This window comes from Sturnus vulgaris, chromosome 11 (assembly GCF_052056855.1).
Source record: "Sturnus vulgaris isolate bStuVul1 chromosome 11, bStuVul1.hap1, whole genome shotgun sequence".
NCBI lineage: Eukaryota > Metazoa > Chordata > Aves > Passeriformes > Sturnidae > Sturnus > Sturnus vulgaris.
This window is the reverse complement of record NC_142253.1, coordinates 13,260,345-13,285,166: the sequence shown is the minus strand read 5'-3', so window position 1 is coordinate 13,285,166 and position 24,822 is coordinate 13,260,345. Positions and strand designations below refer to the sequence as shown.

The 24,822-nt window shown below is 36.9% G+C and overlaps 1 protein-coding gene across 4 annotated transcripts in view; it reads left to right on the top strand.

Moving 5' to 3' along the window:
- The window catches only part of CACNA2D3 (calcium voltage-gated channel auxiliary subunit alpha2delta 3), a 386,281-nt gene that overhangs the window by 251,121 nt on the left and 110,338 nt on the right, over nucleotides 1-24,822 (top strand). For 2 of the 4 annotated variants that reach the window (XR_015806075.1, XM_088171532.1), the window contains exon 14: nucleotides 21,226-21,243. The exons of the other annotated variants lie outside the window; for them this stretch is intronic. Coding sequence is in view for 1 of the 2 variants with exons in the window: in XM_088171532.1 (XP_088027658.1) it covers nucleotides 21,226-21,243 (18 nt within the window). In the remaining variant the exon portion in view is untranslated. The remainder of the gene's footprint in view (nucleotides 1-21,225; nucleotides 21,244-24,822) is intronic. 4 annotated transcript variants of the gene reach the window in all.

Genomic DNA, 24,822 nt, shown 5'->3' with positions numbered 1-24,822 from the left:
ATTGCTTTAGAGGGAGTTAATTTACCTCTGTTCCTTTTTTAAAAATAATGTATTAATCCAGTCTCCCCTTTGTTCTCTTTCTTTTATTGAACCATAAGATGAGAGTAACAGAAAATATGCAATTAGTGTGCCTTCAGGGCATCCCACGAAATGGGGAGATGACCAGGAGAATCTTGTTCTCGTTCCCTTTTTTTTAAACTCTTGAAGTAACCAGTGTGTGAATGTTGAAGGGAGTTTTTTGTATTTGCTAGAGTAGCAGGAAGACACTCAGGTAAGTGGTGCCCTGCTTCAACTCTCTTCCTTTGCCTACGAATCATTCATTAAAAGTATTGCAAACAAAATCTTCCTCCTTTCTCAATACCAAGTCATCCCCTCTACCTACAAACACAGTACAAATTGTCTCAGAATTAATCTGACACTTTACTCTTGCTTTTGCCTGTTAATCTCTATTTCCTCAATCTTTGCAGGGAGAAAAGTACTCATAAAAATTAGTCTAACTTCCAGTGATTCTCCTGTAGGTTATGGAAAAGCTAAGGGAAATGAACAACTAAATGTTGTGTGAAATACTAAGTGAATACAGCAGGGATGAGTAAATGCAAGTGAATTTAAGGAACACTAGAGGGAGTGTAGAGAGAGAATCTTGAGAAAACCAGAAAATCAAAGACAATGGAGCTGTTACATTCTTGAAAAATAGAACTGCTTAAATCCAAAGAAAAGATCTTTTGATGCAGTCAAAACACTTCCAGGTTCTTCTCTTTATCTTCTCTTGTTTTCCTACTCTCTTCACTAAAGGCATCAATGTCACTGTGAACACAGACACACACACACACATATACACATGCACTCATGTACATACATGCACACATTTTAATTGTATGAAAGCTCCATTCAGGACCATAATGGGTTGGATTCTATAAGAAAATATAGAAAAATAAAATACCATGATCTGCTTACTTGCAACCTACCTTTTCCCTCCCTCCTCCATCATTCCATCAGGAAAAAAAACCAGCAAAAAACCAACAAAAAACAGGCAAAGGAATAGGATAAATTAGGGGAGTAATATACAAAACCTGAAAATAGGAATGAAAGGAACCTTTTACCAAACTTGGTTTGCTTGTGCCTCAGCTAAAGCTGCCTGAATGCTATTTTCAGAGACAGATTCCATGGCCATCTCTAGTCCTTCAGCACTGGAAGTGCTGTTAAAATAATCTCTCCATCCCATAACTTGTTGATTTTGTGTGGCTGCTGCTTGGACCTTTCCCAGTTAAAAATATTAGCGCATTTCCAGAGAGCTTAAATGTTCTTATCACCCAGCAGTGTCTGAACAGCCAGGCTTAGATTCCCAGGGCTGCATTTACATGGTTGCACTCGGTGTCTCTGTGCCCTAACAGCATGGAATATACTTCCCTGTTCCCTTCTCAGCAAACTGCAGAGATAATTGGCCAGCTGTGCTGCTTCTGAGCAAGCAACATTAGGCTGGAACATTCTAGGATCCAGACAGAAAGAAGCTGGACAGTAATACTCTTAGGATACAAAATACTTCCCCTGTCACCCCTGAGTGTTCTCATCCAGTATTTGTGCAGGACAAAGTCATCTGTGAAAGCCAGAAGTTAGTTCATTTAAATGTTTAATACCATTTAGGAATATTCCCAGAGGAATTTTGCTACTAAAGCAAAGCAGCTAATTCCTGTGTCTGTTCACCTTTCCTGTAAGAGGATGTCTGCAAAATGTTCATCCAGCTGCCTCTTCAACATGACTTTGGCACTCTTGAGGAGCTTCGCATACTATTAGACAAAAATATGACTTTTATAGAGGTGGAAATCTCTGGCAAGATGTCATATGTAGAAAACATGACATGGAACAACCTTTATGTGTGTCAGGGCTGTGTCCTTTGGCACTGTCAGGATTGATAATTGATGTGAAGCAACTGAGACAAGGCCTCTCTGCTGACCCCTTGCTTCCCTTTGTCCTGTCCCCAGACTTTTTTCTCTCCCCAGTGTTTCCTGTCTTTCTGAAGAGGTAACCACTCAGCTTCTACAGTCATTTTTAGTTACTCTTCATCAGAAAATTATTTGTGCTTATTTCCTTTAAACTCAAGATTTCATGTTGGAAAGTTGATTATCACGGTGTAAAGCCTCATTTCTTTCAAAACCAGGACTTTTGACATAGGAGTGGTACAGTTTTAAGAAGTGTTACTGCCTCTTGGAGAAACAACAGATTTCTGAAAAAAATTGAATTTAGGTCTGTGAGGAACTGAACTGATTGTACTTGGTTTTGGTACTCACTTGGGAAACAGTCTTTAGAGGATTAACTTGGGCTAATTCTAAAGGCAGCTGCAGCATAATTGGGAATGCTTGGTCCACTAAGGGCCAGTAGCTTAAGTGCTGCCAATACCTTCAGGCTAAAATGTTGGAATTGAAACGTGTGATATGTCCCAACCAGCCTCCTGTCTTCTGAGTCAGAGTCCTCTGATTCTGAATTCCAAACCTTTCCTTAGACTTGTTCTCTTTTCCATTTTTACTCCTCAGCAGTTTGATACACAGCACAAGTGGGTGAGCTTTGTTGGACCTATGGAATTCTGTGAGAAAGGGTGTTTGGGCTGTCAAAAGTGGGGGGTCAGGTGGAAGATTCTTAATTGTGGAGTTTAAGAGGAGAAGAAATTGTCTTGCTGCCTGTTCCTGTTCAGCTGTACAGCCCAGAGATGCTGTAGGAAATAGCTCCAAAGGTTGCAGATGGGGTACATTGGCCCCATGTAGACATGGAGGTGTGGACATCACTCCTACAGAACAGTATAACCTAATGAATGCTTAAAAAAAAAAGGATTTCTAAGTGATAGCTTTCAAATGTAAGCAGAAAAGAATTCTAAAACTACCATGGTATTTCAGGGAGGCAGCAGCTTTAAAGTAGTCAACGACTTTGAAGCATGCATCTATAGCCGATCAATACAAGTGAGTATTTTGGAAGGAAAAGGAATATGTGCTGGGCATCAGAATATTCAAGTGCAGCAATACATGGAGGTCATCTCTTGGTATTGTGGATAATCATCTGTAGACCACAGAAGCCTCTAACTCATTCTTATGGTCACATTTGGAATGTGATGAAACAATACTCTCTTTTTTTCCTGCAGGAAATAAAAAAAGGGTCTGGCCCCTGAGAACCCATTGTTTAAAAGCTTGTGATTGAGAATTTATTTACTGGGGTGTCCAATTTGACCTGCTTGGACCTTTGTTAACTATTCCTGGTGGAATTTGTTCTTCATAAGTGTACCTGAATATATTCTCTGGATCTAATGTACCCTTGAGTTCATCTCCATGCTGTTGGTCTCCAGCTGTGAGCAGATTCAGTCAAACATCACCACCTTGTCTCTGTTCAGTTTCCAATCAGAGGAGTTCTTTGCTTAAAAAGAGCAAATTATTGTTTCACTGAATATTTTGACACAACTGTCTGATGCTCCAGAATTTAAGAGTTCAGTTAAAACAGCAGTGTTCTGAGTCATTACAGGTCATGGTTTGTAATAATATGAATGGTGAGTGCTTTTGCTCTTGGTAATTTCCTTCTGTGTTAGAATATGTGTTGATTCTTCATTTGCATTATCTCCACATTATCACAGACATGCATTCCATTATGGCTTTTAGTTCAATTCTAGTTCAATTCTACAGCTGCTGTTCTATATCTGTGTATTTTTAAATATAAATATATTTTTCTCATTTCTTTTTTTTTTTTTTCTCGAAGGAGGTAATATTTGAAAGTATTTCCTCATCAAGAGGCTGATGCTATCCTAGGAAGGCAACCAAGAACCTTATTTCTCCTTATGGGCAGTAAATTGAGATAGCTCCACTGAAGTAAAGCTTTTAATAACTATTTCTAAAATGCTTGTGATGGGTGTTACAATTACATTGTATATGTTACGTATGTGGTGAAAAAAAAATCAATTTATTTATCTTCATCCCTAAAAAAATCAAGTACTATGTAGGCATACTTTTTACTCTGATCCAAGTAAGGATAGTTTCGAAGTAGGAAGCTCATGCCTCTCAACTGTCACATCAGAATCCAAATGTTTTGTGTATGAAAATTTAAATTCTGGGATACAGTTCATCTGACAGGAGAATTACGAACCAGTTCCAGAGAGGCTAGATATATACATATATGTATATATATATATATATATATATATATATATATATATATATATATATGGACAGAGTTATAAGAGATGATTCTCCAGACTGAAAGCTGTTACCTAGGCATATATTTCTATCCAGGACTTTCTGATGAGGTATTAAAATGCTGTTTAGTGCTTCTTCCATTCACACAGTTTTCTTTGTGTTCAATGCACAGAAGAGCTTTTATGAGGTGACAAAAATATAATAATTCACCATTTCCACTAGCTTCTATTCCCACAGACATCTTCAAATGCTTTTGGTGGCACAAGTTAATTGTGCTATTATAATAAGTGGGTATATTTAGCATTTCTATAACAGTAAGGGTTCCCTGGGCCTCTATTTCAAAAAAGTAAGTTCTAGATTGCAGTACTGGTACATATTAAAATGCATCAGTGTGTTCAGAATGTTCACATACATCTAAGGTAAGTAAATATTGGTAATCACTGCAGAACTGAATGTCAGCGAGTGTCATTAATCAGCAGCCAAGATAAGAAAATTTACACACAGTATTTTTTTTTTTTGATGCACTAAGAACTTGAAATCTGTGTTGCCTTTTTTCCAATCCCACTTTGGGTTTGGTTACATGCTTTAACCTTCCCTTTGTGGCCAGCATCTCTTAATCTTTTAAGAATTTATCAGAGATTGTCATCACCTCCAAGTGCTTCTGAGGTTCCCATGGGGATTTCCTTTTCTTGCTTTGACATTTGAGTGAATTGGGTTAGGGAAGAAAAATCCCATGCATGGATATCAGGCCTTCCATCAGGTAGGCTTGTTCATAAAATAAGGTTCTTCAAGCTCTGCTTTGTCTCCTGCAGATCTCAGTGGCCTTTTGAAGGTTCTGATATGGGAGAAAAGTAGAAATCAGCACAGGAAATGCCTTTGTATCAGCACTGCCGTTTGGATTAACCTTCCTGGAAAAGTGCAGCAGTTGTGACCATTTCACCTTGAAGGTTCCATGGGAAGCAGTTCAGAGCTGCAGCAGTGACAGTCAGATGTGTCTGCACTGGGACCTCGTGGGTCTGGGCAGTGCTTGAGCCATGGGCAGTGCTGATCAATGCAGCCACTTGTGCACACATTTAAAAACCTGTAAAAACAGCTTATGCTCACATTTATAGGGAGGTGCTATATCCCTTTATGCTGATAATTAGTGCAATGTCTATGAAATCTTCATTGACAGTCTCATAAAAAAGAAAGCATTTGAGCCAAGGCTTTTATGAGTTCCATGGCCCAAAATTTTCAGTTGCTGTAATTAAGTACTCTCATTTTCTCTGAAACAGTTCTAATCTGTTTATTTTACTGCTGAATCTAGAATGCATGAATTATCATGAAACACATGAACTGTTTCAAATTCAGTATGATCTGTGTCAACTGTCAAAACATAATGAGTTCTGGAGATAGTCAATGAATTAACCTCTAAACTGAACAGAATTCATGCACTCCAGTTGTCTTTCAGATGCAGCTCAAAACAACAATGGATGTTGTTCTTTTATGTTAGAAAATGAACATCTGATTTTCTCCTGCTCCGCAGCAGAGTGCCCATCAGTGTAGGCAATGCTGTGCCGTTTATATTTGTGCCATTTATATTTGTGCCATTCATATTTGTGCCATTTATATTTGTGCCATTTATATTTGTGCTTGGATCCCACATTCACACACCCAGACAAGAGTCTGGGTGTAGTGTGTCCCAACAAAACACACAAATTGAGACCCCTGAAATCAAAACTGGGGCATGCACAGGAAAATAAAGCCCATAATGACCTAGTGGGGGTATGGACACTTAAAATAAGAATGATTATTCCATGGAAACAGAGTATATGCAAATAAGGCTTCATCACAGGGAGCACCTGTGCACACATTATGTACACAAGAGTGTACATAGTGTACAAGAATGTATGTTTTTGAAGGAAACTTCTTCTTTTGATAAATTACATGTTTGTTTTCCTCCACTGCTAATGCTGGAACTTACAGTATTAGGGCAATTTCCAATGATTGCATTAAGCAAAGAATATTACTACAGAGAGCTAATTGCTAGTTGTCAAAGTCACAGAAAAACTGGTGTAAGGAAATAGCAATACTTAGTTTAATGAATTAACACTTTTCATGTGTATTGCTCTACATGGTATTTACACTGTAAAATGCTATAAGTGATATATCAAAAAGATGTTTTAAAACATCAAAACCAAAACCAAAAGTCCTGCACTTAAAGAGGAACATAAAATTTCCTGCTGGGGATGTGGAACATGGAATGCCATCTGTATTACATGGCACTGAGAAAACTGATTATGTTTGGACCTCTATTTCATAGCAGATGGGTTCATTAAATTTAATAGCCTCCAGAGCCTTTAGAAACAGTGTTAAAAACATGTGGAACATGCTGAGACACTTCACTTCTCGCCCCACAGTCATTATAACTCTGGCACAGACTATAAATATTACTACTTTATTTCCATTGAATTGGATTACTATTATAATTATTTTTTTCATAGGGTACATTTACATGAGAAATGCAGAATGCAAATTGTTCTTCTTCAAACTTTTAGATATGCAGTTGATGTCTTTAAATGCATTTTACAGATCTTTGTACTTGGAGACTTTTTTACAGAACTTATTTTTATCTTCCTGCGACATCAGCAAGCAGCTGTAATGCCACAGCAAAGCTGGGTCTTAAGCAGCTCTGCTCCCAGTGTGGTGCAAATAAGACAAGCATTAGGTTAAACCATTGAAGGGAAATCACAGGAGTGTTACATCTTGGCTTTTAGCTATATATTGCCAAAAGATTCTCTTTTCTAGTATTTTATTATTTTATATGATGGGACAACTTCAGTTTGACCTTGGTCTCTGTTCATCTTTTATCACTGGATGAAAGAGAGATTAAATTTCTCATTTTGAATCAGATTAGTTCCTACAGAAATACTGCTTTAAATGAAGTAAAGTCTCATCTCTTTTTGAAATATTCTCACTATTTGATAGATAAAGGATTATTTTATTATTTACTTTTTTATTTAAATAATATTTCCAATGAGAACAAGTAAGTTTTGCCATGTTTAAGTACTTTGACCCTGTCTAACCTTCCTCCACGTCTTCATTTACTACATGCTCTCATCTTTAAACTAAATTATGGTTGAAGAAATTGTCATCCTTGATCACAATTTTTTTCAAAAAATAACTGTTTCCCAATAACCATATCAGTGTGTTCTTGTACAATCTCCTCTTTCCACTTTCTTTCCTGCAAAATGCTGTGACTATCCACACTGTCTTTTACTGTTTCTCTAAGGTCACTTGGTTTTGGGTTGTACTGGTCATTTTAATGGGCATTTTCTCCTTCTTCATATCACTGACCTCAACTCCAATTTTGCCACTGACCGCTGCTGATATTATTATCATGACCTGCCAATTTTAATAAATCACCAGAGTCCTACTGCAGTAAATGAGGGATGATTACAGGATTAATTAATGATTCCTTCCTCGTATAATTTACATTTAAAGTAATAGGTAAGAATCACCAGTTGCTTAAAAAGGGAATGAAAGGACATAGTACAGCAGGGTAGGTCAATGCAGTAATTTCAAACAGTAGTGTCCACAGGTACAGATTTCCCACACAAGTGTCTGGGTCTCAAGAATCGTGGAGGTCTTGTTTGTGTTTGGTTAAACTTGATTTCATGGAATTCTGTTAGGAAGAAATTTTTCCTAATATCCAATCTAAACCTCCCCTGGTGCAACTTGAGGCTGCTTCCTCTTGTCCTGTCACTTGTTACACCTGGGAGAAGAACCCAACCCTCACCTGGCTACAATCTCCTTTCAGGTGTTGTAGAGCCATAAGGTCCCCCCTGAGCCTCCTTTTCTCCAGCCTAAACACCCCCAGCCACTCCCAAGGAGCCTTGTGCTCCAGCCCCTTCCCCAGCTCTGTTTCCCTTCTCTGGACACCCTGCAGCCCCTCAATGTCTTTTGTGTAGTGAGGGGCCCAAAACTGAGCCCAGGATTGGAGCTGTGGCCTCAACAGTGCCCAGTACAGGGGGACAATCCCTGCCCTGGTCCTGCTGGCCACACTATTGCTGATACAGCCAGCATGCCACTGGCCTTCTTGGCCACCTGGGCACACGCTGGCTCGTGTTCAGCTGCTGTAACCAACACCCCCAGATCCTTTTCCACTGAGCAGCTTTCCAGCCTGTCCCCAGCCTGGAGATGCAGGGGGTTGTGACCCAAAGGCAGGATCCACCTTTACCTTGTGGAACCTCACACCACTGGGCTTGGCTCACTGATCCAGCCTGTCCAGATCCCTCTGCAGAGCCCTCCTGCCCTCCAGCAGATCAACACTCCCACCTGACTTGGAGTCATCTGCAGATTTACTGAGGGTGCCCTCGATCCCCTCACCCAGAGCATTGATAAAGACATTAAACAGGACAGGCCCTAGTACTGATCCCAGGGGAAGAGCTGCCAGATGGGTGTAACTCCACTCCCCACCACTCTCTGGGCCCAGCCATCTAGCCAGTTTTTACCCAGCAAACAGTGCACTTGTCCAAGCCATGAGCAGCCTGCTTCTCCAGGAGAATGCTGTAGGAAACAGTGTCAAAGGCTTTCCCTCCTTGACCCTTGTTCTAGAGAGGTGTCATGTTTTGTAACTTGCAGTCAGCTGGGTCCTCCCTGGTTAGCCAGGACTGCTAATAAATAATTGAAATTGAATAATTGATAAATAATTGAAACTGCCTTCTGAGATGAAACCTGATGAGAGGTATTTGACTAAGAATCCATAGAATAACAAATGTTAGTAGGTTTCACCTGCTGGATGTTCTCCCACCACTAACTATGTACAAATTCCAAAGAACTGCTCTGCTGTTGAATTTGATTAACAGGCATATTCATACCAAAAGGGTATTGGTCCCATTTGCAGACACCTGCACACTAGAGATAGAGCAGCTTGGGACATTTCCAGCTGGGATGTGCCAGTGACTTACAGTGCCTTTGACTAAGAGGACAGAAAATGCTTTGCATTCCCACCTTGTTTCACGGGGAACTTTCTGGTTTTGCTGTGACAGAAATAAGATCAAAAGGTGACAAGTCACTAACTAGAGAAATAATTTGTTTCTACATCCCTAGGTGCTATGGTGAATCCATCATTTAGGAGGACAGGTCTGTCCTGAAATTACTTAAAGACTTTAACAACTTATAACTGTCCATCTTTTATTTTACTGCCTCTACTGTGAGTGAAATTGAGTTAATTATTAGGAAATTGTAGGTATTTTGTCAGATTTATTACCTTGTTCCAGCATGTTTTTGTCTTTAGTTTTCACATAACGGATTTTTTGGGGTAAATGATAATGTAGGAAAGCAATGAATTTAGTATAATGTACTAATCCCATCCTTTGATCTTGTATTTATTATTTCTTGACTTTCTGGAAGGAAGAGGGCAGTGAAGATGAAATGTAATTTATCTGCACTGCTGGAGTAAAAACCTGCAATAATAGCAAAGGCTTATTAAATTATTGCTACTATTTGTGCTTTGCTGCAGTGGCAGAATTCAGTGCAAAAAAGGAGAAGAAGAACAGAGAATAAAGGGAAATAATCTTCTCTTTTGTCTATTGTTCTGCAGATATGGAAGTCTTTCGTTATTTATAGCTCTTCTCTTTGTATAATCATGAGTTTTAACTTACAGCTCAGTCATATGCACAATAAGCATAAACGTTGAAGTTCATGTTTATCACAGTCATTATGCCTAGTATTTTCTTTGAAGTTAGTAATTTGCAGAGAAATTATTCAGAAATATACCCTATTCTACAAGGAATAAGAGGATGTTTCTTACTGATGTTCTTGTTGCTTGACACCAAGGTGTTTGGTCTTGGTGCACATTTATCAGATATTTTGTATTTTGTCAGATCAGATCTTTCCAAGCAGGCATTTCCATGAAAGATTAGTTTAAAGATGATCTATCCAGTCGGTAAATGATCTTCAGCACCATCAGTGCCATCAGGAGAAAGTTTAGAACTCCTAAGTATTTTCTCTGGAATTCCTAATAGCCCTTTTACCTGCCCTGATGTCAGTTTTGGGGGTACTAAAATGTATTCCCCCTAAATATTAGTTTACATTTGCTACTTCCATGAAAATCATTAAAATGTGCAAGGGCTCTCTAGTAAGAGTTGCCATGGGGACTCTACAGGGCCATGGCATTTAAGCACTTCTTTTACAGAATAGGATTTTTCTTTTTTTTTTTACATTACTTTTTATTTAGTGGAGCCTAAATACTACAACAGCATACACATTAGCATACTAATGCACAAAACTAGCACAAATTACAGAGCTTTCTCATGTCTTTTTGTTCTGTTGCAGCCAATGAACTCTGAGTAATGATAAAGGCCTCAAATTTCTATGTTGACAGGTTTATTCCATAAAACTGTCCAAAAAAGTAAAAGTAAAACTATCTAAGTCAGCTATATGCTTCTATTCCATATGGGTTACGTTTACTGATTATTATTTTTCCTTCTTTTACTCTCTATGTACCTGGAGTTACACTGATATAAACCAGAACACATATTCATTGTGTCAGTTTAAAAAAAGAAAAAGAAAATCTTAGTTTAAGATGCTTGGGTTATGCTTCTGTTGACTGAGGGAACATTCTAACATTTTGTATTAAAGCCTTAAAACCCTCAGAAAATTGAGTTACAGTGAACAACAAATTGTCTTTGTGGGAAAAATAAGTTTAACCTTCCTTGACTCTTTCACATTGTACTTTTCATGTTATAATTTAGTTTAAGAAAATGGAGATAGTGAAATCTGATTTTGCAATAATCACGGGGTTAACGTTAAAGAAATTTTTGCCATGTACTACAAGATGATGGTATTTATCCCATTTTAGGTTCTGGTACGTCTAAAACCTACCTTAGTGTCTGCAAACAGCTCCAGCTCTGAGACAGTGAAAGAAGTTTGAAATCTTTTCTTGTGAGTTCTTGCAGTGAAGGAGGGATAAGGTTTTCTTGACCTGCTGGCTAATGCATTAAGGGGAAAGAGAGGAGGAGGTGAGGTATAATTTTGCCTTAGGCTAAAAGGTTTCCTTGGTCTAAATTTCACATGCAGTGCATTAAAAAATGAAAAACTGCATATTTGAGTGTAACTTAGATCATCTAGAAATGCTCTCAGATTTGTGATCTTCCAACAAATCACACCCTTAATTATTGGCCTTGGGGAAGCTTCGAACTTTCAAGATGTGCAGAGTAACAACAAAAAGCTTCTTGCAAAATAAAACAGCAAGAGAATTGTAGCTCTTTCTAAAGAGTGAGTGAATCTTTATAGAACATGATGAATTAATCCTGCAGTATGAAGAGTCCATAAAATGTTCCATGGCTGTTTCAATAAAGTGTAGCTATAAAATCTCAATGTGAAGCTAGAGTAGTGAGCTGCATCAGCTGTGTATTAGCACATATATAGAAAGGTATGAAGGCAGAATCTGGTCCTCAAAGCAGAGCTGCTGAACAGGATGCAACACTGATGATGCCATTTTGGCATTTATGATGGAGCACTAACCATGTCTGTAATCCCAACCTCCCCACAAGATGATAGAAAAATTTCATAGAAAAAATAATCTATTTTTAGATTAGGAGCTTATCCAAGCAAGAGATTTCACAACATTAAACAATAGAGTGTTTTCTAAGATTATTTTTTTAATTCTTTTTTTTTATCGTATAGTTTAAAAATAATGCTTTCAACAGTTAGAGACTTAAACCTGCCTTCTGATTTTGTACATCTCTGTTAGCTAATAAAAGCAGTTGCTTTGCTTAGGCATGTGAACCTGAAACCACGTGTTCCTAATTTGGGAGCCACATGCTGGTCACCTTGCTATTAGAGCATAATATTTTAGCATAATGTTAATTTATTTCCAAAACACACACTGGGCATTTGATTCACAAATTTTTATACAAAACCTAGACAAAATTTTTATGGATATTTGTTCCTGGTTTCAGGGAGTATCCCTTTTCCCTGACAAAGTAGAGCAGCACTTTTCAACATCCACCAGAGCTCAGTGCCTGGGCTTCATGTACTATTTTTATGCACTGGTTTTTCACCTTATTTGTTCCTCATTTATCTTTATGTTCATCTGAACTTTTTCAGATACATCTTGAGATGGACTCATCAGTGTTTTGCCCTTTCAGAGGCAAATTGATAAACGAGAGGAAAGATTATTGTCTTTGAAAGGGAATTAAGCTTTTTGAAAGGTTTGAAGCTTCTCATTTAATTGTTGTGCATAAGCTGCCTTTCCTGCTGGTTTCTGGTGCCCTTGATCTATTATCATATCTGTGGATTTCTTCTTCCCAGCAAATGAAATGATCCTAATATTTTCGTGCAGCTTTTCTTCCTTTGAAATCATCTCCTGTTGTTCATCAGCTCGAATGATCTTAGGAGCGTATGGTGTCTCTCCTGCTCTGCCCTCCAGCTCCTGCTCCACACAGAGCAGTTCTGGGCCATTGCTCACTGACACTGCCTTCAAGGTGTTTTGTGCCAGCTAAATACAAAATCTGTACATGATTTCTGCTCGTTCAGAAGCAATTAATGGGGGAGAAAAAATAACCAGTAAAACACGATAATTATTCTGAATGTATTTGTTAGGCAGCTAAGCAGATTGTTTCCTCTAAAAATGTCCAATATTTTAATTCTAAAAGATAATTGGTTCCAGCACTTAGAGACTTGTACTGGTTCCAGTCTTTGCATCAAACTTCTAGAATCAAGAAGTTAATTTCAAAATATTTCTGGAAGGACTTGTCTTGAGTCAAATAAGAGAAAAAGTTCCATTAATTACAACCTCCCCCCTCCAAACCCAACTCCATTTCCCTTTGCTTTGATATTCCTAGAGTCTCTTGCAGCACAGATTGATTTCTTAAAAGATCAGTTTAGTCCTCTAGTTAGGGAAAGCAGATAGATTTCTTTAAATGTATACACAGTCTTATTGATAAGATTCTCAGTGATGATTTCTTTTCCTGATTTGTCTGGTCATGTTCTTGTATGCTGAATTTCAGACATTTGAAATCAATCAGCTATTTTTCTATTTTCCCCCATGTGTTACGTGCTAAACATTTCACAGTAGTTTTGCAGGTGCCTTGTTTTGCCCTGATATTAGCTAAAGCTTGTTTTATCAATTACAAATTTATTGATTTCATCATAAAGTTAAAAAGAAAATCAACAACTGCCACAATAAGAAACTTAAATGAAGATAATGGAAAGCAAAATCATCTTGAATTAAATATTGTAAATAAGTCCTGTCAGCCCTCTGATGTCAGGGTAGTTTTTTTAGAGAATACAAATATTTTTATTCTTAACCCCAAATCCTTGACACAAAATTATGTAAGAACTTAATAACGGGTCAGTTTTGTCCTCATACCTGTAAATAGTGTCCCCTGCAATTAAGAAAATGTTTCTGTTTCTACAGGAAACTGCTTGACATAAGTAACTTCTTGTCTGTTTCTTCATTTATGATACTTATACCCCCAATCTTCTATTCTGTGTATGCTAAATATTAAGTTATACACCTTTAAGACTAATTCCAAAAGCAAAGGGGAAGGAAGAGAAGAGGGCAATTTATTTTCAAAACCTTCACTCACTCCTCCACATTCCTGCTCCTAGACTGTGTTGTCTGCAGCACAAACGAACAGCAAGGGAGCTCTCCTTTACTTCTAGTTAGTTTTTTTAGCTAGCTGGGGCAGCAAAATTCTCTAGACTGTGTTTTTTCTTAAATTGTTCAAACCTATTCTAGACTAAAAACCCCAAAAAACCTCCCAAAACCCCCAAAACCACCAAAAGCTCACCCCATAGCCCACCAGGCCCAAAATGCAGCAATTTCCAGCACAAGAAGGACTAATAAAAAACTGACTTACACCCCACAACAAAAACTTTATAAATTTGCCATCTCTTCAGAACAACAGTTTTATTGTTTAATATTATTCTTTTTTTTTGTGCTTATAAGTGCTTTGCCTATTAAATAAACAATTTTTTCCACTTTTCTGCAAAAAAATATTTTCTCGAACCAATTAGAGAAAAAGCCACTTAAATGTATTTTCTAAAAAAAACCCATTCAGAAATTTCCTCCCAAATTTTACCCTAAACCAACACACATAAGTAACTGTTTCTTCATGGCACGTTTTGTGATCATAGTCCAAAATTTTAGGAAATTGAAATGATGCTATTTGCATGTAAATGTCAGCAAAAGAGTCTTCTTTGTTAAATGCAAGATCCACGAGGTAAAACTGTCTGGTATGAATTGTGCTTAATTCCAACTGCCAAATCTAAGTTATAAAAACCTGTTGTCATGGTAAAAACCTTCACTCCTGTGAGGTTGTGAACTCCACTACAGCAAAGGAGAAATTATCTCAGGGTTCTAAGAGCCCAAAAAGGCACAGATTGTTTGTGGCAGTAGGGGAGAGAGACAGGGAGCAATGAAAGGAAAATGAGCCTGGGTGCACCTTCCCCTGCTTCTGGCTGAGCAGGGCTCTAGGCACACACAGGGAATGGCATTATTTTGTGAAGAAAAGATGGAGGAAAAACAATGGTTTGGGATAATTCAGCTATACATGTTCTTATAGCCATTCCCTTCCTAGGCTGTGTTGGATGGTTGTAGAACAGGCTACAGAGCAACACGTCTCTTCTAAAAGTACAATCCCATTTAATACAATCAGAGTAACATGCTAAAATCACAAACACAATTAGGAAATCTGATTCTTTAGAAGACATTCTGGCTTGCTTTACATGTTCATTAGATGAAACACACTTTCATCTATCTTCAGAAAGGAGTTGTCTTTAGATGTTGGTCTTTCATTGATATGTAGAGCAAGTAAAATTTAATACAGTGCAAGATCAAAACGCCACTGAACTTATCCTCAGTGACTCTGATAGTTACTGTGTGAGGCTCTTGCTCTTGCTTTGAGGCCAGTGTGGATTTTGCTGTGAGAGAAAGAGGATGTGGGACTGGCTCCTAAGAGGATTTATGATCAAGAATTGTTTTTTTGTTTCTAGGAGGACTGTCAAAGAACCTGCCCTTTTTCCAAATGTGGAAGGGCCTTTATGTGAGATGAACAAATGAATGAGTGTGTGGATATGCACCTATCTTCTGAGGCTGGTTCTTTTTCCTTCCTCCTCTTCCTACCTTTCCTTTTTTATAATAGATAAAAAGACTGTAAAATAGATATACAAATTTTGATGTAAATTATATTACTTAGCATCAGTGCTGTGTATCTTACAGGCACTAGTTTTGTTTGGAGTTGTCTGTATTTAGAAAATTATTCCAATTCCATGCATTAATGTTTGTCCAGTTTTAAATCAAGAAGGTTATATCTACTACATAGCAGATAAGAGAGTAGTTGTATCAGTAATTTCTGTAGGGAAATATAAATCTAATATAATGTTTCTACAAAATATGCGTTTGCACATATAAGCAGAATTAACTATGGGCAAATATTTCATGCTTAGGAGTATTTAGTTATTGGTGTAATAATGAAAATAGGACTCACTCCCTTTACATACAAGCATGAGGCCAAAATTTTGATCATGGTGTGTGGAATGCTTGTGAAGTGTCTGATTCATAAATTGTTTCTGCTGCTTTGATTTGTAGTCATGTGGCTTATCTGTACAATTAACATAATTCTTTAAAAGACATTTATCAATAAATTTTTAACCAAACTTAGCATTTAAAGTAATGAGTTGGGTTAGCTGAAGTATAATTTTTCCTGTAAATATTTTGCATTCATTAAAAGAGAACAATTAGTTTATACAAATAAAATAATCACAGGTGCAGACTCAGAATATGTGAGTATGGATTTCCTTTCTGTTAACTTCCACATGAAGTTCAGAGAGCAGATGCAGACAGATATGACTTTAATAACTGCTTTAAAAGTTGAGAACATTTAGATCCTTTTTTGTGCTGATTCTCATTTTAAAAACAAGATTACTAGACTGCTTGAGGAATTCTTCAGTCATTTGCATTAATAAGCAGTTAATGTATTTTAGAAAAGGTATCAAATCTTCAAAGAGTGAAGCCATGTTATTACAAAGTTCTTAAGTGCATGTAGTTTTTTATTTTGCTATTTCTTAATTCTAATCCAATGCCTTTACAGCTCCTGTGTGTTCTCTTTTTCATATTTCACAGGAGCTAAATTCTTTCCTTTCTGTCATCTATAGGAATTCTTTTTAAAGAGAGAACTAGAATTGTAGGTTTCATATATGTTTTATGACTCTCTTCTCCATAGCAACATTTAAATTTCCTCTGATGGGTGTACTTTGCATGCAGAGCACAATCTCTCCTTGACTAAAACGCTGTAGTTACTGAAAAAATATATGGTAGCACAGTAAAACAATTGTGTGAACAATGAAGGATTTGGTGTTAAATCCCTTGAAAAATCAAGTGCATTTCCTTAGAGATGTTGGCCTGGTAAGCTGCAGGTTAATGCCACTCTTTTAATATTTATAGTGAAATCTTAATGTCAGGAGATCCCAGTAGGAGGCTGAATTTTATTTCTTCCTCCATGTGTGCATATAATCTTCTATGATGCCTGCAGTACTTAGATGGGGGGAATAAGTGCATAGATTGCAACAGAAAAATTATCAAAATCATAATATTTAAATGCTGTATCTTACAGCAACTGAGTAAGTAGATCTTAAAGCAGTAAGTTTACATTTTCTGCTCAAAACTAAGAATTGGAATATTCTTTCTATTCTTTCTCAAGTTTTTGCTATTTATGGGAAAAGCTGAAAGAAATCTGCTAGCAATGAATGAAATGCTTTGCATTTTCTCCATGTTTGCCACAGCACTTCATATCTTTCCTGAAAATCTATTTTTGAAAAGTAAAAGTTCTAAGCCATAAATCCCATTTCACATAAGGAGTCAGTATGTGACACGGATGGGATGAACATGAACATTAAAAACACCATAAATTTAGCAATGCATTAAGGTTAAATTTAGTGCAGCTCAGAAAGTATTTATAGAAATGTCTGTATTATCAAAACCATATCCAGACTTGCTGATTATTTACTGACATGTTTGCAGTTACTCTCTATTGATTTGTATTGTATCTGATTTTGGAACAATCAAGTCAGTGGGGCTGTTTTTCTGTCACTGGTGACTTTTAAAAGCTTGGCAGGAGAAGAAGACTGTGGAAATGAGGTCAGTGAATGTAAAATAAAAGTTTTTCTTTATTTTTCAAAATTTTAACATAAGTGAATTGCAATATACTTTTTGCAATATACTTTTTTGTAACAATAATTCCATGAAATCATTAGGAAAATAGAAATAGAAAGTTAGTATCATAATGATATAAGTTATTTTTGTTTCATTAGTAATAGAAGTCGTGGGTTTCCATATAGTAAGAAACTACTGAGTATAATTTACTCTTGCAGATTTTTTTGCTATTCTTCAAACAAACATAAGGTTGAATTCTGATCCAACAGAACAATAAGTCTATAATTCTACCGTGTTTTCTTTTAAAACTTCTAGATTTGGTTTCTTGGAAATCAAGGACATGCAGCTACATAATGTTTTGAATAAATTGTTAAAATAACTCTAATATATATTCATGTTTTTCTTCTCAATGATAATGAAATAATTTACAAAATCAGTCTTTGCTAACTTGTTTTGATAAGGGTGAAAGGACATACACTTTTATGAAGTACTTATCAGAACTACTCCTCCTGCTCTAAAGACAGTGCTTCAGATCTCTGGGGTTTTGTTTGGTTCAATCATATTGGTCTCACAGGTATCTGATCCAAAAAAAAGTGCAAAGTCCTCGATGGTGGATCCCTTTGCCTGTTGTTTTTTTTTTACCATGTTAGTAGTGTCTAATTTTTCTCTTTCTGGTAATACCAAACACATTTCCATGAAGGGCTCAAAACAATACTGGATTATTTGCAAATGTGAAAAGCATGACCGTGTGTGCAACACCAGTATTGAAAAACCCCCTGCAGTTATTTATTCTGTGTTAAATTGTGTGACGGGACCCCAAGTTGACCTGAATTTAGACATGGAATTCTCAACGTGTCATACTGGCATTAAACATATTGTGAACCTCAGGGGGCCTCCAGTTTCTGAGAATATTTTTTTTTGCAATACAAAATAGAATAAGAAAATATATTTAGTAAAGAGTTTTTTTCCTCTGGTTAAAATGAGTTTGGAAACAAAACCCATTACTCTTCTGTGTTCTTGCAATGCTCGATGGTTTAGTCTTTCTCATTAATCGAAGAAATTTTTTTAGGTTGCAGCAAAATCTGCATAGTTCCATCATGATCCTTAGCATGCTTTTTAAAATCAGAAAATTAGAAAATTCTCTTAGGTTCCCCCTGGTGCTTACAGGTTTGCAGGCTCCTGTCCCTGCTGTAGCTGGCAGTAGAGCAAAAGTCTCTTCCTGAGCATCTTTGTGGAGCAAGGTCCAATTTAATTCAGACAGCTCCTCCTGACCCACAGCTGGATGAACCAGGAGCCAGCAAATGGCCAGGTGTCCTCCCTGCACTGCAGCCACAGGAATTTTAACAAAACCTGCTTTACCCAGATGGCAAACTAGGAGCAAGTAAAACAGATCTGTGCCGTGTATGGACAAGCACCTGAGGGAGGAAGAGACACTAATGCAAAATAAATAGGAACAGGAGTGTGTGGCTGGAGCTGAATAAAAGCACCAAAAGGGCACAGTTCACAGGGCTGCAGGTGGAATAGAAATACCTGCAGTGCTGGAGGGCCAGGGAAAATCACAGAGTTTGCTGCAAAGCTGCCTCTTGGCAGGGCAGGAAGCAAAGCACAGCAATCAGAGGCACCTCTGGCTTTCACACACAGACACACAGCTCCCACACTGCTCAATAAAGGGTCAGACCAGGGGACTATTACTGTTATTGCCAGGAAAATTATTTGTTTCCTATGGCCTCCCAGAAGGGGTAATGTCAGACAAAACTCCACAGATTATTTCAAAGGAATTTGTAGCAAATATTAAACTGAATTGCTGACATATAGGAACTTGTAGCAGCCAAGTCTCAAATCAGCAATAGGAGGAAAATTTATCTGGTAGGAGCAAAGATGTTTTGTTGTTGTTGTTTGTTTTTTTATTGATGAAAGACTTTGAACCTGGATTTTTAAGTTTAGGTGAAATATGTAGAGAATTCCAGCCCCAGATAAAGCATGATGCTCTCGTCTGCTCACTTTATTGCTCTTAATCAGGGTTGTGATCACTAATATTTCAGAGAATGGAAATACTATTGATTTTATAAAAGGTTATAAATTAGATTGACTAACTGAATTCAGCAACAGATAATAAAGAACTTCAGTTTGTAAATGCTTATTAATGTGTTCATGAAAATAGTCTGAGTAAAAGCAATAGGGGTCACTTTGTATTCAAAAGTGTGAAGCATCTAGTTTGTGTGATAGTTATTAATAGGAAATTTTCATTTCAGTCCATCTGACTGTAACTCCCTCACTTGGCAAAACTTGACCAAACTACATGTACCTGTCTGTATTTGGCAAATTAAAAAAAAAAATAAAAATCATATTGCAACCTCTTGTTTAAATGTAAAAGAGAAAAAGTTTCTACTTCTCAAAGTCAAAGTAATTAACCAAGTCAAAGACTAATAAGTAGTTAAACTTTCAGAAAGGCTTTAAACTTCTCTAACCTGTTATACAGGATTTATGTCATGTATTTACAATTCACAGATAATCTGCTATTTATGCAGCAACCCTTTTATAGTGTTCAATATAGTAATTTGTATTTTAAAAAAGAATTTTTTTAAAGACGTATAGATCATACTTTAATGTGATCATGGTTTTCAATATTGGATCATTGCAGTTTTAGGATGAAAGAATTTTATTTTCAGTAATTCTTTCTGCCATGAGTTTTGTTACATTTTATATTGTGAAAACAGAGAAATTGTGGGTGCTTGCTCCCAGTATTTGTGAATTAGAGATCATGTGACAGTTCTCTTTCATGACATATACCAGGTGGATATTAGCTTTTAACAGAGGATTGTGTTCAAATTTGGTGGTTTTTTTTCTCTATTTGTTTTCATTCAGAGGAAGGGAAAAAGGTCAGTCAGGAGCTCAGTAAAGATCTTGAAGGTCTTTTTGCATTGGCATCGATTCACCTGCCTGTTTCTGTGTTCATGTGATGCCTTTAAAGAAAAAAATTGAGTTGGACAGAATTTTCTGAGGAGGTGGACTTAACCAAAGGCTAAAGTGTTGTGTGAGTGAATTTCTTCACAAGTATGGAGTAAGAGGAGAAGAATTCAGAAAAAGGGAAAACTGTGTTGTGCCTGTAACAATTTGGTTTTCTGACTTCCTCCACTACAATGGGTTTTCTTTTTTCTGAAGTGAAAACAGAACCCATCTTTCAACTCTTGATCAATAAGGTCTTTTATACGTGATGGAGTCTGCTGCCTGCTCCCAATGCCTTTATACATGAGTTGTTGCTTACAGTAAATACTGTGCACACAACCAGGTATGGCCACTCTTGTCCAAAAACATCTGTGTGGTACAAATATGCATATATGCATAAACACGTGCATTTGGTTTGCATATATGCACATATAATCATACTTGTGTTTACAGCACAGAAATGTATTGTTCTATGCATATATTATTGTATATTATGCATGTATTGTAATCTGTTTGCTAACTTTCTATTCCCATTTTGTTTTTCTTTCCTCTGTCATGGAGGATACAACCTTCTACTTTAATATGATAATCTCCTCTTAATGTCAGTTTCATTTAAAACTAAAACTGTCTTTATGTTGAATTGTATTTGTGTACAGGAAGATGGAACTACTTCACAGTTCAGGTGTGATACCATATATGATGAGAAAACAATCCCTTTCTTGTTGTGGTAGTATTTAATAAATTTCATGGTGCTTTTGTGATACCTTGTAGAGAAGCTGTCAAATCATGAAGTCAGTTAATAAGCCCTCAATAAATGGAAACAATTGGCAATGTAAATCTAGTTCCTCTAGTTTCTCTTTTTTACACTTTGCTTTATATTATGGTTATGCTTTTATTAATACAGCAGCTAAAGTAGCTGTTCGAATTAATTTAATGTATAATTGCTTGTTCTGTTTTGTTGTTTTCCAGCTCCCTCAGGCACAAAAGGTAAAATATTTTAATCAAATCCTAGTCATTCCAAGTAGTCACCAGTGCTTCATGTTTCCATGGTGGTGTGAGTGTGGTACAGGTGGTGATCAGTGAAACATTGGCTGTCATGGGGCTCTGAGCTGGGCCCCAGGAAGGTGCCTGGCTTTGAGCCCAGCTGAGGAACCTGCTGAGAGCAGCTCTTCAAACACGTCAGCTATTTTAACATGCCAGCCATCCAGTAGCCTACAACTTGGAAACAACAGGGAGGCTTTTTATCAACAATTTGAAACAATAGTAGGGATTAAAAAAAACCAAACAGCCCACTCTATTACTCCACGTGAAACATTTCTGGATTTGTTGTAGAGACTGCAGGACCCATGGCATAGCTGGTACCCTTTCACTGCTCCCCACTGTATCTACCAACACACCCCTGAACACATCCAGCATTTGACTTCTCTAACAGGTTGCATACTTTTCATACAGTGTGCTCTTGCCTTTAAACCACTTCTGCATCAATAGGGTGTTACCAGAGCCAGCACCACTCGGGACAGCACAGTCAGTGTGGCAAAGTTAAGAATTGCTTGATGCCTGTTGCATTGTCCTGATGTATTTCACAAATATAATCAAGGCTTCCAGAAACTAGAAAATCTAGCTGGTGTTTTTTCTTGCTAGAAAATCTAGCTTTTGGTAAAAAAGTATTAAAACGATAAAAAGGAATACAATATGCTGAGCAATTGCAACACTCACTTGTCCAAGTCATTCTTACTGTTCTGGGTAAAGCACCTTCAATAAGAAATGGCGCAGCAATTAGTCAGTTTGACATCTCTGCTATTAACAGTCATGGATGATGATAAAAGTTCAGTTTTTAATGAAAGCTATAAGTAAAGTGATCTTTCACTTTATAGCTTTTGAAGAATGGTGAGGGCATCCACAGAACTTAGAACTTTCCTAATGTATCTCAGCCCCTTGTTTAAAAAGCAAGAAATAAGAGGATGGGAGGCTTTACTTTTATTTTACTACATGTATTTGAAATTTCCTTGCTCAGAGAGCTCAGAAAATTCTATTTCAAACTTGCAGGTAAATAAGCTATTTTATGACACTGGGCTATGTCCATAGTTTGTTCATGCTTTGATAGTTGCAGAACATGGTAACAAAAGATGTTGGTTTTGTGTTTTTGTTTTTTGTTTGGTTTTTTGTTGTTGTTGTTGTTTGTTTGTTTGTTTTCTTGAAATAGAAGTTTTCAAGAAATATTTTGTGTACAGCTTTCTGGAAAAGTAGGACCAAAAGAGTGGCTAGACTAGCTAACTTTGGCTTTTTCATTTTCACCTGCTTGTCTAAATGTTTGCACCAAATGCTTCTCTTAACAGTTTGCAGAAAGAAGAGAGAGTCAGACTGTGATATGGTGGTGCAGAAGGTACAGCCAGGCTGTTTGTCAGCTTGTGCCATGTGATGCTGCATCACCTGTTCTGATGGCCACAATTCTGAGCTATTAAATAATATTCTGGTACAAATTACTCAAGTTTGTGGTTAGTGAACACAATTTTCATAAATGGTCAAAATTACCAATTCTCAGTGCTTTTACCTCTAGATCAAACAAATGTAGAACTAAAGCCACATATTTTTGTATGCACTCATGGCTGACTACAGTCTAGTTGACTGTGTGTTACTTTTGTGCAGAGAGAGAGGAGAGGGGTGGGAAGGAAGGAATAGGATGGGGAGGGGGGGACAGGTACAAGTAATCCTCCAGAGCTTTTGATAACTTCAGGCAAGAGATATGCCTTTTAATAAGCGTGGCCTGGCAGCTTATCAACAAACCAAGAAAATCTCTCTTGCTCTCTGCAAGGTGAAGGGAAGCAGCACAGGGCTGGTGCATGCCTTTATGAATAACTTAGTCACTGTTTGGCCATATGGTGTCTGAACTTGTACTGTATTTTTGTTGGAATCTGTGTATCATCTTGCAAATGTTTTCTCTATAAACATTTCAAACAGTCATGTCGCTCTAAACATGTTCACTTTAATCTTTGAGTGATCTGAAAGAAAAATGTGGCATTTCAAGTTTACCTTTACTATTTCAGATCTATTATAAATAGTTCACCATCTTGATGAAATGTGTTTTCTCTTATATGTGGGACACTTTGGCTTCAGAATTTTCAGTGTTTAGTCAGTGTTCTATGGTGATTAGCTATTGATTTTGAAGACTTGTAGCTTTTCAACTGTCTACAGCAGTTAAATTACAATTAAACCTGCTACTCTTATGCTATCTGCTCTTAGCCAAACTGGTGCAAACTCAGAATTGGAGAGCAGGTGAAAGGAATAATGATGATTTTAAGGTGGATATGTCTGTTGCACCATATTCGTCTTGAAAAGATCTTTGTGATATATCCTATACATAAAATAGAAATGCCACAAAAACAAATCAAACCAACCACCCACCCAACCAGCCAAAAAATCGCCTACTAAAAACTCACCAGAGTTTCAGGCAACAGAGACCTTGATTTAGTATGGTTATGTTACTTTCAGAACAAAATATGTATAGGAAGAGTTAATGTATCTAAAAGGAAGAACTGCTACCCGACAAATGAAACAAATTTGTATGTATTTTACTTGTCCTCTATGTTTCTTTAATGCATGTTTTTAGGTAGCTATCCCGCAGGGCTGTGAAAATAGCAGTAAGTTAAAATAATAACTCGAATTTACCACTTTTCAAATTTTTTCATTTTGATTTCCAAAGTGACCTTTATCTTTGAAACAGTTATGTTAAACAGCTTTTTGTATGCACTGAAGAGCAAAAGCCAATTTTCCTTAATAGTTCAAAAAGGTGTTTTGTTTCCTAGTAGGAAAGCTTTGCTTGCTTTCTTGAGCAAACACAGCAGGATTCAAAAGCTTTTGCCCTACTCCTGCTGTGATGTTTTGTTCTACTTAGCTTGAGTGAAAAGGTAGAAGTGAATAAATTAGGCACACAAATCAGAAGCAGAGAGTTGTGTTTAGGAACATTTAAGAATTTTTTTTTAGTGATTCTCTTATGAATGGAACCGTATTTTCTCCATATAGAAGCGTTTTAATGATATTTATTGCCTAAAAGTTCCTGACAACTTTCTTCTCTCTTTCTGTGTTATCCTTAACTTCTATAAGTAGTGCTCTGCCCTCCTCATATCTTGATGCTATCATCTTTCAGCCTTTTGGGAGGATCATTTATCAGTCCCTGCATCGTTTACCTTATACTTTGAAGAGCTGAATTAACGTCACTGGGAATAGAAAATAGAAAATTTGGAAAGCTGTGGTTTCATTGAAGTGCATGACTAGTGATTTTAGCACTTTTGTAAAATTAGAACATTTAAGTGGAATCTAATGGAGTATAAAATAATCATAAAGTAAGCAATAAGCAATTTGGTTTAGCATTCCTTTGGATCTGTTTCCTCCTCGTGGGATGCTATTGTCTTCGTTTTGTAATTTATATTTGGTTTCTATTCAGAAAACCACTTAAATTTTCACTTGCATATTAATTGCAATCTTTTTTTTCCCAAATTTCTCACATTCCTCAACAAGCAAAAGGATTTTTAGTAACATTTTTGAATCAGCAATTTATAAACTCCAAGT